General features: G+C 54.4%; 10 protein-coding genes across 10 annotated transcripts; 3 read left to right on the top strand and 7 right to left on the bottom strand.

Moving 5' to 3' along the window:
• The first annotated feature begins 1474 nt into the window (after positions 1-1474).
• On the top strand, positions 1475-3012 carry SAICODRAFT_31685 (uncharacterized protein). Its single transcript, XM_019167981.1, has one exon. It carries the CDS (start codon positions 1941-1943, stop codon positions 2940-2942), a length of 1002 nt encoding a protein of 333 aa, XP_019022049.1. The 5' UTR covers positions 1475-1940; the 3' UTR covers positions 2943-3012.
• A 226-nt stretch (positions 3013-3238) lies between these two features.
• On the bottom strand, positions 3239-4106 carry SAICODRAFT_166084 (uncharacterized protein). Its single transcript, XM_019165679.1, has one exon. It carries the CDS (start codon positions 4004-4006, stop codon positions 3536-3538), a length of 471 nt encoding a protein of 156 aa, XP_019022048.1. The 5' UTR covers positions 4007-4106; the 3' UTR covers positions 3239-3535.
• A 737-nt stretch (positions 4107-4843) lies between these two features.
• Positions 4844-6235, top strand: SAICODRAFT_60960 (FAD/NAD(P)-binding domain-containing protein; the record flags this gene model as incomplete). The annotated part of the gene is made up of 1 exon (XM_019169816.1): positions 4844-6235. The coding sequence occupies one exon, from the start codon at positions 4844-4846 to the stop codon at positions 6233-6235; it is 1392 nt and encodes a 463-aa protein (XP_019022047.1).
• A 60-nt stretch (positions 6236-6295) lies between these two features.
• Positions 6296-6773, bottom strand: SAICODRAFT_31682 (uncharacterized protein). The gene is made up of 2 exons (XM_019167980.1): positions 6583-6773; positions 6296-6520 (listed from the first exon to the last, which is right to left on the bottom strand). The coding sequence occupies exons 1-2, from the start codon at positions 6722-6724 to the stop codon at positions 6429-6431; spliced, it is 234 nt and encodes a 77-aa protein (XP_019022046.1). The 5' UTR covers positions 6725-6773; the 3' UTR covers positions 6296-6428.
• Positions 6774-7410: 637 nt separating this feature from the next.
• On the bottom strand, positions 7411-8110 carry SAICODRAFT_31680 (uncharacterized protein). The gene has a single exon (XM_019167979.1). It carries the CDS (start codon positions 8014-8016, stop codon positions 7840-7842), a length of 177 nt encoding a protein of 58 aa, XP_019022045.1. The 5' UTR covers positions 8017-8110; the 3' UTR covers positions 7411-7839.
• A 915-nt stretch (positions 8111-9025) lies between these two features.
• SAICODRAFT_31679 (uncharacterized protein) lies at positions 9026-10476 on the bottom strand (the record flags this gene model as incomplete). The annotated part of the gene is made up of 1 exon (XM_019167978.1): positions 9026-10476. Exon 1 carries the CDS (start codon positions 10144-10146, stop codon positions 9028-9030), a length of 1119 nt encoding a protein of 372 aa, XP_019022044.1. The 5' UTR covers positions 10147-10476.
• Positions 10477-10807: 331 nt separating this feature from the next.
• On the bottom strand, positions 10808-11923 carry SAICODRAFT_9571 (GroES-like protein; the record flags this gene model as incomplete). The annotated part of the gene is made up of 1 exon (XM_019172003.1): positions 10808-11923. One exon carries the CDS (start codon positions 11921-11923, stop codon positions 10808-10810), a length of 1116 nt encoding a protein of 371 aa, XP_019022043.1.
• A 472-nt stretch (positions 11924-12395) lies between these two features.
• SAICODRAFT_9570 (uncharacterized protein) lies at positions 12396-12950 on the top strand (the record flags this gene model as incomplete). Its single annotated transcript, XM_019172002.1, has 1 exon — positions 12396-12950. One exon carries the CDS (start codon positions 12396-12398, stop codon positions 12948-12950), a length of 555 nt encoding a protein of 184 aa, XP_019022042.1.
• A 159-nt stretch (positions 12951-13109) lies between these two features.
• On the bottom strand, positions 13110-13604 carry SAICODRAFT_9569 (uncharacterized protein; the record flags this gene model as incomplete). The annotated part of the gene is made up of 1 exon (XM_019171999.1): positions 13110-13604. One exon carries the CDS (start codon positions 13602-13604, stop codon positions 13110-13112), a length of 495 nt encoding a protein of 164 aa, XP_019022041.1.
• Positions 13605-14367: 763 nt separating this feature from the next.
• SAICODRAFT_60856 (ribosomal protein S3) lies at positions 14368-15105 on the bottom strand (the record flags this gene model as incomplete). Its single annotated transcript, XM_019169805.1, has 1 exon — positions 14368-15105. A coding segment is annotated over one exon (738 nt), but the record flags the coding sequence as incomplete, so codon positions are not given.
• Between the last annotated feature and the right edge of the window lie 842 nt (positions 15106-15947).

Genomic DNA, 15947 nt, shown 5'->3' with positions numbered 1-15947 from the left:
CCCTCGCTCGCGAAACACACCTCACCCGACCTTCCGCAACGTCTATGCCAGTTTTCACTACGAATTCCGGGACGGGTGATGAGTTGCAGCGTTCCTGGGAGAGTTTCATCGCGCAAGAAACTCGGAAGCGGACGTTGTTCGCACTCTACCTCCTGGACTGCAACTCTGCCCTCTTCTTCTCTTCTCCGTCCCAACTCTGGGCGTCCGAGATCTCACTCCCCCTTCCCTCCCACGAAGATCTTTTCGAAGCTCCTTCACCCTCTGCGTTCCACGCCCTAATCACCCAACATGCATCCCACACCACCTCTTCCGGCCGGTGGTCCGTCCAACAACCTGGTTTCGGGGAAGCGGTGAGGTGTTTGTTGGTGGAGTTGAGAGCGCCGGGGGTGTTGAATGCGTTCAGTAGTTGGGTGTTGGTCGTCACGCTACACATGCTCGTGTTGAACGATATGCTGTGGTGCTCGTTCGTCACGCCACTAGGCCCATACTCCTCCTCCTCCTCCGCCGATTCCTTGGGCATGACGATGGGTGGGGCAGGAGGCGGTGTCGATATTTATTCACGGAGACCACAGTTGTCGTTTGCCCTCAATTCCTTGCGGACGGTATGGACCTCTCAAGCCGATTCGGCGTATTGGCAGTATCAGCAAGACGACGCGCATGGACTTGGGGGCGTACTCTCTGCGGTTGGGGGAGGAGAGATGGATCCGGGGCGTGGACCTGCGTTATGGAGGACGGTGTGGAGTGCGTGGCATTTGGCGTATGTACAGTTGCATTTACCCGATCCGGTTATTTTGGGGGGGATCGTGGAGGGGACGTTACCGGCTTGTGTCGCGCTCGCTGTACGTGCTGCCAAGAACCAAATCGGTGCTTCACCTCCCGCGTCCGGAGATGGGTATTCGATATTTGGAGGCCTCACGCGACGGATGGGGCCGAGTGTTGATTTCAGCATGGTTGTGGGGAATTTGGTTTGGTTTGCGCGACAGATGCTTCGGGATCGGAGGAAGGGGACGGGGAAGGGGAAGGGTACGGCGGGGTTGAGGCCGCCGTATATTGTTTGGGCGAGTTTCAAGGCGGTGTTGGTGATTTGGCAATTGGTTACTACGCGGAATCGGCAAGTTGTCGCTTCTGCTTCCTCCGCCAATGGCCACAGTGCGGCGAGAGGTGGAAGGGCGGGGTTGGGTATGGATGAACAAGCATTGTTTGATTGTTTGGATGGGTACGTGGCGCTTACCCCAGCTGCTGAAGGTGACGGGGAAGAGCTGGAGCAGAGAACGACGGGGTGGATGGCGGATGGGCAGTATGATGTTGCGAGGTGGGTTAGAGCTGTTGCAAGGGGGTTTAAAGAGAGTGAGGTTTGGGGCGTGGAAAGGGAGGCTAGTAAAAGTTTGCTGGGGTTGATTGAGTGAGGTGGGTTTATCTTAGATGTTTGATTTGGCGGTGAGGTTGTGGTTGACGGTTGCGTCGGGTATGGGATTTTGGTCGGTTTGGGTTTGGCGTTCTTGTTTTGTCAGGGTTCGTTGGGTTGCACCCTCTGTCTAAGAATGTCGACGTTACAAGCGAGCTGCACGTCGGCACATTATTCCTAGAGCCGAAAACCTCGCTTCTGTGAGCTCATGCACCTCATACCCAAAATCTTCGAAACACTCGAAATACCTTGATCGTCAGAGAAACGCTGGGAACGTCTGCTGAGTCGAACGAACAGATTCTTGCATCGCAAAGTGTCCTCAGCTGCAGGTGTGAATCGCCATCCAAGCGCACGCGCAGCGACAGTTGTGTTCCCTCAAGACTACTACATCCGCCCAAACGTTGGGCACTGAATATCATACATCACAGCTTCCCAGTACACAGTGTCACAAGTCGCGGTTTTCAGACGTTCTCCGGCAGTTACCTCACGCGTTCGCCTCGGCCCTAGAACACCCTTCCTCAACCAACCGCACACCATGCCTCGGCCAATACCCATCCAAACTCGCTCGAAACCTATCTACAACAATTGCTCCGTCTACTCCCCCGAAGGGACGTTGATGTTCCGCTGTTCGACGAAGAAGATCAAGTGGTATCTTGACAGGGATCTCGCACGCCCGTATACTCCTCCGACGAGTGACTCGATGCAGAACAGCGAGAAGGCTTCGGCGGGGAGTGAGGAGGAAGAAGGAGTTCCGCGGAGTATTATGTTGACGTTTACGCCAAAAGGATCAGGTCGCGTTAATGAAGGCGAGGAGTGGTATCTCGAAGAACGCATGGAGGTATGCGTCGTCTGCGGCTTCTCACCCTCATCCCCTTCCTCCTCCACCTCCACCACTCCACTCCAAACAACAACAACCCCGGCCCACAGCTCAGTTGCCTCCGGAGGCTTAACACTCCACCACATCATCCCACACACCTACACCCACCATTTCCCCCTCCCCTACAAATCCCACTCCTCCCACGACATCCTACCCCTGTGTATCCCCTGCCACCTAACCTACGAAGCCCGTGTCTCACTCCCCCTCCGTCGTCGAATCGTGGACGAATTTGGGGTGGGGTTGGAGGGGGGGCCGTGGGTTAGGGACGACAGGGTTGGGAGGGTGAGAAGTGCTGCGAGGGCTTTGCTTGGGGTTAAGGTGGGGAAGATTCCGGAGGGGAGAAGGAGGGAGTTGGAGGCCATTGTGAGGGAACACCTCGATCTCGAACCCACTGACCCGCTCCTCCCCGAACTCCTACAACCCCTCACCGCGCTCGAACCACTTACGCGTGCACCCACCTACACCTCACACGGCGAATCCATCGTCCGCAAGCTCCTCGAAGGATGCGCTAATCCGGAAGAGGAGAGGGAGAGGGTGGAGGGGTTCGTGAGGATGTGGAGGAGGGGGTTTTTGGAGGTGATGGGACCGAGGTTCTTGGAGGGGAGTTGGAGGGTTGGGGATGTTGTTGGGGTTGTGAATGGGACGGAGGAGGAGGGGTGAGGGAAGAGCGGGGATACATGGTACGTGACCGGGTAAGGCATGTTGTTTGTGTGTGATCACCTCGAGGATGTTGGGGAGAACTCGTGTCACGTTCGATTGAGCTTGCCTTTCACTGGACATGGCTATAGGTCTGTTTACGGCAGGCGAAGCCCACGATCCGGTTGAATGGTGAGGGGATCACAGTTACGATGTCCCGAGTATAACATTCTTGGCGCATTGGAGTTTGCTGGAGACTATCTGGAGTCGAGACTCGGGCGGATTTGGGAATCCGGTTAGCACGATCACGAACCACCCGGTACAATCCCAATCAGAGGTGAAGAGGTGATTACAAGTACAGTGTTACGAATCGATCCATTTTACCGGAGGCCGTCTCGCGTGGGGTCTTGGCCGGTTGGAACGGGTAGGACGGGTGGGTGAGGTATGGGGGAAATAACCCTACTCCCACGAACCTAAATTCTGCCACAAAAGGATGGAAATGCATGGGCCGCACAATGCATATGAGGGCTTGTTAAGTTCGATTACGTTTACCCATACATTTGTTTACAGCAGGCAACCCTACGTATACCAGCATCAAACTCTCACTACATACAAACTCAGTCAGCAAAGCTGGGATGGATCCTCCCGACGAAGCTCGTGGCATCATGTATGCCCATATTTGCATCATGGAGAGGCTCGGTTGGTTGCTTAACCGTGTCACGCGTAAGGGGAAAGTTCTCAAGTGCAAGCCTGGGAGGAGGGCGTTCGAGAAACGCGTCGTTGCTCTGATCAGGCCTATCCTCAAGAGATTGATGCCAAAAGTCTATGAGATGTACGAACCTCATGTGGACGACGCCCTGCCGCCCGATGCATTCGAGGACCTCCATACGGAGGATGCGGAAGAGCTTGGATCTGGGAACAACGGTGATGATGACGATGATGGTGGTAACGCCAGTGGTGACCACAAAGATGATGAAGGCTGTGGTGAGTACATTGACGAGTCTGATTTGGATACGAAGAAACCGACGGCTAGTCAAAAGAAACAGACGAAGGGTGGGAAGAAACCGTCGAGGCATCTGCCAGGGCATTAGGACATGCTAACACATTGGGAGAGGCGACACTTAATGTCCTCCACCAAAGCTGTGTGTGACGCTTAGGATATTTACGGTCCTCAGGCGGCCCAGTTTGGTTTTGTGTGGCGGTTTTGCAGTATTATCTTGATTACACTCATAACATATGCAATTCTCATCAAAGGTTTGCTCGAAAGAACTCACAATGAGAGATGAGTATCATTGGATTCCATGTACAACTGTGTTGCGACGAACAACACTGTTAACATTCAACGCGGAACCCACACTGACAGAAGTTATTCCAATATTGCTCGATGATGTGGATACGCCATATATGCCAGGTGATGCCTCGATCAGGGCTTGCTCACATTCGTGGTCACGGCCTGAGCCAATCGGCACCACGATAAAATTGTCAAAGCTATGAAGATGCACGGAGGTTAGAAGTAAAAGCGGGCCCATTGACATCCTACATGCATAGCGGTACGCGATATGTCTGCCGAAGCGATATCCTGCACTTCGGCAAATCGTGCAGGGGTTCGGCACTTCCTCAGCCTTAACCGCCAACCGACTTCGGGACATGAGCCCCCCACACCCAAACCTGACTCTTCCATCATAGCCGAGTGGCAGCTGCTCTTTCATGCCGATATATGTGATTGATCAGCCACGGCTGGAGGATTGCCGACAGGGCACGGCACTTGAGCTGAAGGTTTGGTCACGACGTGGACGGCTGCTACACCATGGCCTAGGTGGTTACTGCCGACGACAGGCCTGGAGGGGCACATATAAGTTGGCTTCTCCCCTCACTGCCATCAGTCAACAGCTATACCCTCTAACAAAGCCATGACTACGCATAACATGAGCAACGACACCACCCTCCACGCCAACGTCCCTCTTACCATCCTCATCATCGGTGCCGGTATCGGCGGCCTAGCCCTCGGCACCTCCCTCTCCCTCTCCGGCCACGCCGTCCGCATCCTCGAAGCCGCCCCCGAAATCGGCGAAGTCGGTGCCGGGATCCAAGTCGCCCCAAACCTCTCCCGCATACTGGATCGATGGGGATTATTATCGGAGTTGAAAACAAAAGGTGGCGCGGTGATGTTGGAGAGGAATAGTTTGAGGAGGTGGGAGGGTGGTGAGGAACTCGGGACTGCGGAGTTGATGCCGGGGGTTGGGGAGAAGTATGGAGCGCCGCTCATGGTTGCGCATCGGGCTGATCTTCAGCGCGTGCTGTTGAATGGTGCACTCCGTGCTGGCTGCGAACTCTTGACCGACCACCGCGTCACCGATATCGACCTCGCCGGTACTCGGGTTCAGTTATCGACGGGCGAATGGATAACAGCCGATACCATCCTCGCCGCAGACGGCATCCGCTCTCCAACCCGCCACGCCCTCTCCCTCCTCCTCTCAACCCCCGACCGTCCCCTCCCAACCGGAGACGCAGCCTACCGCGTCCTTATTCCCCGCACCCAAATGCTCCAAGACCCAGAGCTGTCAGTCTTGATTAACCAGAACGTCGGGATCCGGTGGATGGGCCCTGGGCGGCATATCATGGCGTACCCAATAAAAGGCGGAGAGGTATACAACATGGTACTACTCCACCCCGACACATCAAGTACCCCGACCGCAGAGAGTTGGACCCAACGTGGTTCGAAAGCGGAGATGTTGGCACACTACGCAGCCTGGAATCCCACCGTCACGAAATTACTGAATATGGTCCCGGAAGGCGAAGTAATGGAGTGGACACTCAACTCGCACGCCGAACTCGCGCATTGGGTATACAATAATACCGCATTGGTGGGTGACGCATGCCATCCTATGCTTCCCTACGTCGCACAAGGCGCTGCGCAGGCTGTCGAGGATGCAGCCGTTCTCAGCACGTGCCTGAACTTGATCGAGAAGAAGGTGGATATTCCGGATGCGCTCAAGGTGTATGAAAGACTTAGGTTACCGAGAGCGAGCGCGATTCAACGCTCGGCAGCAACGACCCGCGCTGCGCTCCACCTCCCCGACGGTCCCGAACAACGCCTCCGTGACGCCCAAATCCGGGAAGCCTCCTCACAAGCACACATGGACAGCACGGCCGCGGGAGGAGGAGCGAAGAAGAATCCGGATATGTGGGGCGATCGTGCTTGGCAGGAGTTTATGTGGGGTGTTGATGTTGTTGAGGAGTGTGTTGATAAGTTTGGGAAGGTGTTGGAGGAGGTTAGGGGGGTTAGGGTGGCGAGGGTTGGAGCTAGTACGTTGTAATTCATTGATGATCGGGAAACACGAAAGCAATGGAACGGAGAAAGGAGATGGAAGGGGAAGTGTAGGCAAAGAAGTATCATTATGGAGTTCCACTCCTTCAATAGGTATACAATAACTCCTCCATCGTCAGGCGCTTGGCCTGTGCTCTATTCGTAGTCCTGACCATACTCGTACACTCCGTCGGCACAAAGGCTTACTGCTTGTCGGCGATAGGAACATCCTTTCCAGTAAGCTTCTTGAAGCCGGAACGGATACCATCGGAAATCTTCTCGGTGGTTGAGGCGTCTATCCCATCACTGATTAGCATTCATCCCAAGAAATTCTTTTTCTTAGGGTGCGCGACGTACTGGTGGAATGTCCAGCCTTTTGAGCAGCGAAAGCAACGCCCTTGTCAAGGTAATCCTGCTGGCCGGAGGAGGCGGTAGTGGCCGTGGGATCAACGGCGGGAGCGGCGGACTCGGTGGGCATGGTGGATTCGGCGGCAGACATTTTGTGTTTGTGTTTATTCAATTGCGTGGTGATGGCAATGCTCTTTGAGAGCACGGACGGTGGTTCTTATAGGGAAAGTATGCGAGGATCGACGATGATGTCATATTTGATGTCGCTTGGGATTGCTGCGCAGGCTTGAGTTTAAGCTTGTACGTAACCCTGCGCTCACGTGATCTCGACCTCTTCGTGCCGCTCTATACCCAGCGGTTCCAACCAATTGAACACTCATTGAATGCAACTGCAGCAGACATCAGCCGCCGAGTCCCCTGCACCACTTTGAACAACGTCACGGTTCACATGCCCCAGGAGCTGCACCTTCACGCACGACGGCCAGCCCTTCCCCAACCAAGTAAGGCGCCATACCTTATTTTCCGGTTCCGAAATCTCGGAATCTGTCGAATGGACCCTGCACTCCTCCTCGTTTGATACCCGTTGCAATTGATCCCATCACGTGTCCAGTCTGGCTACCACCAACGACCATGGCCGGATCACCCCGACCACCGCCAGCATGGGATCACAAATTTAAACAAACCCGCATCGCCATAATCGGCACCGGCCTCGCAGGCCTAACAACCGCGCACCTCCTCTCCCGTTCCTCTCGGTCCTCCAATTACTCCATCCACCTCTTTGAAGCCGGCCCCAAGATCGGATTCGACGCGCATTCCCTCGTGGTTGATGGGAGGGTTGTGGATGTACCCATGCGCGCCGTAACGTCGGGTTATTATCCGCGCTTGATGGGGTTGTATCGGAGTTTGGGGGTGAAATTGAGGCGGGTGCGGTTTAGTTATTCGTTTTCTGATGGGAACGGGGTGCGGTTAACCTACGGGGGTGGATCGGGCCGCCGTGGGGTTCGCGCTTCGTCGATATGGGAAACCCTGATAACCTCACTTACGTTCATCTACTTCGCCATCCTCGCAACGTTATACACCTACCTCCTACCCCCCTCGATGGCCCTATCAACCACAACCCTCGACACCTTTCTTCAAACCCATCACTTCCCTACCTCGTTCTCCCGGAACTACCTCTTTCCCCTCTTCTCCGCCATATGTACCTGCTCCCACTCCACAACCCTCCGACTTCCGGCGTCAGAAGTACTACGGTACGCTGCGGCGAGTTTATGGGGGAAGCATTGTGTTGTTGAGGGGGGTGTGCGGGTCGTGAGGAGACGGTTGATGGAGGGGATCGAAGAGGGGAATGTACATTTGGGACGGGGGGTCGAGCGGATACGGCGTGCGAACGAAAAAGTCAAGATCAAGCTGGAAGGGTGTGACGATGAGGAGGAGTTCGACCATGTTGTTTTCGCCGTCGGGGCTGCGCAGGCACGGCGGATACTTTCCTCCTCCTCCTCCTCCACAAAACAGGACGCAGACACCGACAACGACGCACATGAACATAAACATGGAGATCTGGTACGGCTATTGGACGCGTTTGAGAGTGAGAAAGTCGAAGTTATAACCCACCGCGACACAACCATCCTCCCCGCCTCCCCCACCCACCTCCGCACCCTCAACCTCTCCTCCCACTCCTCCACCAACCAAACCTCAACAACCCATATCCTCGCCCCAACCCTTCTCCAAACAACTAACCCAACCCCCACCCACACCCACACTATCCCCTCCCCACTCCTCCTTGGCCGTGCCCAATTCTACCGTGGTATACAAACACTCGAGTCGTTGGAGGCGGTAAGGGAGTTGGAGGGCGTGCAGGGATGGGATGGGGTGTGGTTCGTGGGGAGTTGGACGAGGAAGGGCTTGGTGCTTTTGGAGGGGTGTGTTGAAGGGGCGGAGGGGGTCGTGCAGGGAATCCTGGCGCAGGAAAATGCGAGGAGAGATGGTGGTAAGGCTTGAGGTTGGACGCGGATGTATAGAGCAATATACCGGTATACGGCGCGACGGTGCCTTCGTAACTCCTCCCTTTATCGTTCATAACTCAATCATACTGTAGAGGCGTGTATGCGTTACTACTGTAGCCGTGGGAGATTGCTCTAATATGCTGTCGGTATCGCGACGATATGATCATGAGATGCAATGAAAAGACCCGAGATAAGAATGTCCACGGTATATTAAGGTATCAACGAGCCAGTCGCAAGCCAGTCGTAAGTGCTAATAGAACAGCAACGACGGACAAAACAAAACAAAACAAAACAGAAAAAATATGCGCCGAAGCCAATCGCAAAGCCAAAAGTCCCCTTCCCACCTCTCCCCCAAGTGCACGTCCAATAACCATACAAATGCAGCGTCCAAGTCGCTTCCCTCCAGATCTATGCTCCATGCAACGCATATATCCTCGTCAATGTTGCCGATTTACTCAGACAACCGCCTCTCCAACTCCTCCAGCCTTCGCTCGGCATCTTCACACCGTCTACGCCAGTACTCAGCGGTCTGCGCTTCCTCATGTACCTCCATGTCGTCTTTCTCCTGGTCCCTCTCCGTCTCACTCGAACTGGTACTCACATCTCGCTGTTGAGACGCCGTCCGTCCAGCCTGCGCCAACAACCCACCCATCCCCGCCCCCGCACCAACCCTCTCCTCCTCATCCCTCCCCTCCGCCTTCTTATCCGCCAAAACAACCTTATCCTCCCCCTTCTTCTTCGGACAAAGCCAATAGGGCGGATACCTCCTATTCGTCCGCTTCGTACTGATATTATTAACCAATAACCCGACGAAAAGCTGGATGAGGATTCCAGTGATGACCGGACATGCGAGGAAGAGGAATGCTTTTCCGACGGTCCAGGGCCAGTTGGAGAAGGTTTTGGAAGCGGAGGGGGTGGAGGTCAGGGTTAGGGCGACGACGCAGGCTGTTGCGCCGCCGGGGGGGTGCATCGTCCTCGTTGCGAGCATGAGTGCGATACTTGTCGACACACTCAGTCCCGCCACCAACCAGACCCATTCTCGACCAAGCTCGACCATATGCATCGGATCCGGAGACGAACTCGAGGCATGAAGAATAGCCTGCGCAATACCCGTACAAACAAGCCCCGTCGCAGCACTAATAAGATGCCCAAAAAAGACGTTGCGGGGGGTTGAGAGCGGACTGTCTAAGCATCCATACACCAATGCGGCCGTAGCTCCAAAGGACGGGATGAGCATCGTTACTGTGTCGTTGTGTTCACCGTCAGTGTCGTATTGGAGCGCTGCGAGGGATGCGATGGCGATGAAGGAGGCGAGCCAGGCGTAGAGGATTGAGGGGAGGGGTGGAGCGGGTGGATATAGGCCTGTGCCGCTGCCTTTCCACTTCTTAAAGTATGTGATAACAGCGTTTGGCTTGGGTTTGGTCATTGTGGTGTCTGTTGTGGTGGGAGAAGGGGCGTGTTTGGGGTTGCTGGGGGTAGAGGAGGGTTGTGAGATGCTGGTTTGACAGGGTATGTTGACGAGAGTCGTATGTGTTGGTGTTTGATGTAATGGGAGGATCGCCTGTGCCATTCTCCTCCCTCGATGTTGTTCGTCTCTGAGATCGTTGTGATCGGTGATGTAAACTCGCTCCGTACTTCACACTCTCTTATGTATGGCTTCGATCCTGGCTGAACCTTGCGGAGGAGAAAGAGGAGAAGTTTGTCTCTATTGTGAATCGATTGTGAAAACGTGCTCGAGATGCGTGTGCCGTGCCGTTTTAGCCGATCGTGCCCGAAGGAGCTTTAGGTTGCGGCTATGGCGTAGGGCTGCTCAAGTGCTTCCAATTGCTTCCAATTTGCTGTCCCTGTCCACCTCTTAAATGCTCTTCTTCTCAATTGCAAGCTCGATGACGAAATGACGAGGTGGTCAGATGATCCTCCTCCTCTCAAAGGAAGCACAACACTCGAGGAGGGGGAGGGGGATCGCGGTGGGGCTCCAATCGCCAAAGAGGGTGACATTACCCGTCTTCCTCGCTTTTGCGCGCGCAAAGGCAGATGTGGGGTAAGATGGGCATCTCGCGCACAATATAGGCATAGCGTCAATTGTTTGCGTCATTGAGGAGAGAGGGATTTAGACACAGGACAGGGTATTGTTTATTTAACTGATCTGTTCGACAAGCAGAAACTAGGTACATTTCCATATGAACCTAAGCTAGAGCATCAAGGGTGTCCCAACATCACGCCAACCTTCATCAATCTGCCTTCGCAGCCGTCCCCGGCTCCTCCTCATCCACAATCTGCACCTTAATCCCCCCCCTCGAATAATCCGCCGAAAGCTCCATGGCTTCCTTCGCCTCCTCCAACCCAAACCGATGCGTAACCAAATTCCTAATCTTCTCCAACCTCCCACTTTCCATAACTCGAATCGCGCGTGGCCAAGTCTCCCGATACCGGTATTGGTACTGGAGATCGATTTCGTTGGTGGAGAGGTGCATAAAGGGAATGCGTTGGGTGGATGGGCCGACGCCGATGATGTGGATCTTTGCGGCGTGGGCGGAGGCGTAGATTGCGGAGGCGATGGAGGGTTCGGCGCCGGTGCATTCTAATGTAATGACAGGTCTGAGTCCACCGTTTGCTGAGACGATGTGCTCGGCGGTTTCCTCCGGGGTCCATGTTTTCTGGACTTGGACAGTGTGTACACCGGACACGAGCTTCTTGCACCACTCGAGGCGACCGGCGTCCATGTCTGTGACAACGAGCGGCCACGCACCCGCCGCCTCCGCACACAAGAGACTAATCAAGCCGATTGGTCCAGCGCCGGCAATCAGTACGGGTTGACCAATCATCGGCGGCAACCTCGCAAAAGCCGCGAGGACGACAGACAGCGGTTCGAGTAGCGCTCCATCCTCGAAGGAGAGGGAGTCAGGAAGTGGGTGTAGCCACGCGGCAGGATGCGCATGATACCGCCTCAACGTCCCATGGTAAGGCGGCGTAGAGTGAAACTTCACATCCGGACAAGCGTTATACATCCCCGTCCGACACGCCTGACACTCCGGCTTCGAACACGGCACCCCCGGCTCAACCGCGACCCGATCCCCAACCTTCCACCTCTCGACACCCTCACCCACCGCAACAACCACACCAGCCGATTCGTGACCTAATCCGTTCGGAGCACGGACGACCATCGTAGGGCCGATGTGGCCATGTTTCCAGAAATGGACGTCGGAGCCGCAGACGCCTGTTGCGCGGATATGGACGAGACAGTGCCCGGGGGCGAGGTCGGGGAGGGGATCGGTGATGAGGTTGAGTTCGTGGGCGGGGTTGGTTTGGAGGGCGAGGTTTGGGCGAGAGGGTGTGAATGTTGTCATCTTTGATCTGGTCTGTTCGGATTGGGTGATGAGTATGGTAGTGAGGATGAAAGGGGACCTGGAGGAGGTTGGAGGGCTTTTTAGGTGTTTGGGGTAGGTGATCCCCGCTCTCCTAACGACCGTGGGTCAACTGATCTTTGATATACCGGTTAAAGACACTGAAGGATCAGGTCAGCTCTCGGTATGTCATTGCGCCGAAGTTGAAGTGGGATGTTACTCGAGTCGTCGCCGGTGTGCCGATCCGCCCATTGCAAGGGTACGACGCCGAAGCGCAACCGCCGGCGCACGCTCATGATCAGGTGAGCCGGCCAGCTGCCGTCGACAACCTCCACCGAGAAATCGGGAGAGTTGACTACTTTGGGGGGAAGGGGCGGAATTTGTTTTTGATGCTCGGTGTCCAGATTCAAGGCCACCCGCCTGACGAACGCCACGAGAACGTCAAACACCCCGATATCTCTGTGATCACTTTCCCATGGCTGTGCTTACTGATCTTCCTCCAGAAATCCTTTTCGAGATCTTTGAAGGGCTTTCCATCAGTGTGGTTGCCCGTCTGGTTGCAGTCTACAAGTCCTTCAGCGACCTGGCAACGCATGTCGTCGTCGCACGCTTGCGTGATCTCAAACTCGGCTTGATATGGAAGCCCGAGACATTCGCGAGGAGGAGGATGAACGGGGACGCAAAGATTTCTAAGTATTTAACGTCGAATTATCAAAAATCCAAGTACCCGGCCACGTTTGCACGCAGTCTCGTTATTGGGTTGTGTTATCCCGAACTAATATTCCCTTTGAATTTGTCGCGGTATCTGCCGAGGTTCACTGGATTGATTAACCTCAAGGTCACACGCGTGTCTGATGATACTGAGTTCATGAAGGTACTTCTTGGTTCTACGAAGCATTGTGGAAGACTAGAAGCTTTGTATCTTCAGAACGGGACCGAAATTCCTCTCCCTGCTTTCCAGTTGAACGCGGAGCGCATGGTCAATGCGTTTCGAAGCTTTCGCGGGAAGGGCAGTGTATGGTCAAACTGATCATACCTATCCTTAGCAATGACCTCGTGCCACCGGTTTTGGGCCACAAGGCCTCCCTCGGTCGCTCCATGCTGAAAAGGTGGTTTCAGTTATAAGAAAGAAACGCACCCTGGAAGCCGCTATGGATGCAGCTCCGGGTGTCATGAGATAGAGGGAGCTTCAATGAACATATTCTGCCTGTGGTTCCTTTGATTCTAACAGTTTTTGAGGTTTCTGGGCCAGTGAGTTTTTTCGATGAGAGCCACTCTCCTCCTCAGTCTCAACTTCTTCATCATCATCATCGGTTGGAATGAAAGCAACAACTCGACCGTTCGGTGACACCGAGAGAGTACTCTGTCTCCCCCTCGTTCTCCTCCGAAAAACCGCCAGATCCTCTGCGTCCTCGGCTTCGTCTGCAAATCCAGTCCAGGTTCCATCCTCAATGTCGAAATACTCGGCCTCGTCGGACTCCTTGTCTTCGGTTTCCTCGACCTGAGCTGGGACCACATGACCAAGAGACAGGAGAGAGATGTTGTTATTGTGCTCACACTGCCAAGCTGAGGCATCTATTGCAAGGACTTCAGTCATGCTGGCAAGTACAAGTGCACCAGGTGCACTCAGCTTGGCCAAAAGTGTGTGCACAATAACAACATCTCTCTCCTGTCTCTTGCTCATTGTGGTGGGGTAGGGGGGGGGGATGGTGGAGAAGAGCTCAGACACCCCATTCTGAAATTTTGATGCACCAACATGAGCCTCGTCGAAAATCTCGAAAACGAAACATGGTTATTTCACCAATTACACCTAGAAGCATGAAAAGGAAAAGGAAATTCGGTTGCGCACCTCGCTGGAGCTCGGTTTTAGGAGGGGGCGTCGTGTCATGAACCGAAGAACTACTTCGAGTTTCGCGATCTACTCGAGACTCGATTTGTCTCGGGTCCTATCATGGCTCATCTTATCTTCACTGCACACAGCAGTATAGGCACCGTACGAGGAGGACTTGGGAGCCGCAAGCCCTACGAACCGCTTTTGAAACCCCTGCTGTCAGCAGTGCCCCCACGTACGAGGGCCAATACCTATGCTGCATTGTGATCTTTGAGTTCGAGCAGAGTACGTGTCCTATCATGGCAGCAAGACAGGCATTGCAAAATTTCCCCGAAAGACTTGTGAAGACCCGCCGTGAGAACGATGCCAAAGCTAACGTGACAAAAATTGGATGCATGGTGCTTAAGCACGATCGCGACTACGATACGGTAGGTATTCGAAGTCATCTTACGCGAATCGCAAGGAAAAACAACGCGAACACTGAGAACAAGTTAGGGGACACAAGAAGACATGATGAACAGATATGAACGAAAGGAAGCCAACATTTTTATTGAGTATAGCCAAACAGCCCTTCCATCACTCCAAACTCCAGATCCTAGGCATCTACACTAGATACTTAGAACTGAGCCTCAACGGGAGCCTCAGCCTGAGCCTGCTCCTGGGCAGCAGGGGCAGCCTCAACCGGCGCAGCCGGACGAACACCGAAGTCCTCGGAGGTGGGCTCAAGAACGACTTGCTCCTCCTTGGGCTCAAGAATCTGGACGGCATCAGGCAAGGACTTCTTAGGTCCGAGCTTACCCTCAGGGTCAGATCCCTTCATGATCTTAACCTTAAGACCCAAAACACCCTGACGCAACAAAACGTGACGGGTGGCGGAGTCGATGAACTCCTTAGCGGGCTGACCAGAGTGGATCATGAAACCGTCGGTGAACTTCATGGACTTGGCACGAGCGGCACGGAGCTTACCGGAAACGACGACCTCGCAACCCTTAGCACCGGACTCCATGACGAAACGGAGGACACCGTAACAAGCACGACGGACGGCCAAACCAGCCAACAACTTGTAGCGGAGAGACTCGCACTGAGCGACGGCACAGAGACCACGGTTCTGGACCTTCTCGGCGTAGAGCTCGACGGTGTTCTCGGCGAACTTGAAACGCTTGGTGACGAGGGCAGTCAACTCGCGGATGCGGCGACCCTTCTCACCGAGGACCTCCTGGGTGTGGGTGGCGCGGATGATGATCTCGGTACGGGCGGGGGTGACACGGACCTCGACACCGGAGTAACCCTCCTCAGCGAGCTCACGGGTGAAGAACTCGTTGAGTTCGGCGTAGAAGACACCGTCGGCGACGAACTATGAGATAACAGTCAGTACATCAATCTTTGGCGGTGTGATTGAGTAACGTGGTAATGCGCGACGCGGTCGTCGATAGTTCGACAAGGAATCGCAAAAACGGTGTTCAGAAAAAAAGTCTTCGTTGAGTTCATCGGACGAGCCGGGTTTTTACGGCCAGCAAGCCATCAAACAAGAGGTGCCAGAGAAGAAGTATCATCATTGTAGTTTGTCGATGTGTCGTTTTCGCACCTTCCTTGTCGTAGCTCGAGACCGCGTCGCAACAATCACGACGCACACAACAAAAATCACGAACCTTCTTCTTCTTGGAGATCTGGGCGTAGTTGCTCATGTTGGCTATAAAAGCGATATCAGCATACCGTTTTTGAAGCATTCTCTCGAGCTGCTCGATCCAATGGTCCGCCGTATCGTCCGTTCGTCCCCATCCCATCACGCAGCCCTCCAACGACCGTCCATCAATCCATCCATTCTACGGCCTCCTCGCGGTACCAATCCAACGAGAATCGACAGAATGAACAACGGCGACCACAAATCGAGCATCTCCCCAGCAATTCACTCACCTATTTGGCGTATATCCGGCGGGTGTACTCACAGCTGTCTTTACGCTGGGTGAGCCGATTTCTTCTGGTGTGGTGGTAGTCTAGTCTCAATTGGGGTTGGCGTGCTGCGCGGGTGTTAAAGGGTGCAGCTCAGCTTGAGCGAAAAGTTAAAGAGAGGACATAATTCAGATGGCAATTGCGATGGAGATTAGAAAGATGAGTTGAATAGACTCATAGTCATTGCTATTGCAGTGGTGACGAGGATTACCTCCAGGACGTGAGCGCACGATCATCAAGCAAAGG

This window comes from Saitoella complicata, assembly GCF_001661265.1.
Source record: "Saitoella complicata NRRL Y-17804 unplaced genomic scaffold SAICOscaffold_23, whole genome shotgun sequence".
Taxonomy (NCBI): domain Eukaryota; kingdom Fungi; phylum Ascomycota; class Saitoellomycetes; order Saitoellales; family Saitoellaceae; genus Saitoella; species Saitoella complicata.
Note: the sequence above shows the minus strand (reverse complement) of the source record. Positions and strands in the feature narration are given on the sequence as shown.

Bases quoted from the DNA above. Each gene is read 5' to 3' on its own strand.
- SAICODRAFT_31680 (XM_019167979.1), bottom strand. From the start codon at position 8,016: ATGGTCGAACTCCTCCTCATCGTCACACCCTTCCAGCTTGATCTTGAC.
- SAICODRAFT_31685 (XM_019167981.1), top strand. From the start codon at position 1,941: ATGCCTCGGCCAATACCCATCCAAACTCGCTCGAAACCTATCTACAAC.
- SAICODRAFT_31682 (XM_019167980.1), bottom strand. From the start codon at position 6,724: ATGTCTGCCGCCGAATCCACCATGCCCACCGAGTCCGCCGCTCCCGCC. The intron at 6,521-6,582 runs GTACGTCGCGCA...GTGATGGGATAG, and splicing joins AAAGGCTGGACATTCCACCA to ACGCCTCAACCACCGAGAAG.
- SAICODRAFT_166084 (XM_019165679.1), bottom strand. From the start codon at position 4,006: ATGCCCTGGCAGATGCCTCGACGGTTTCTTCCCACCCTTCGTCTGTTT.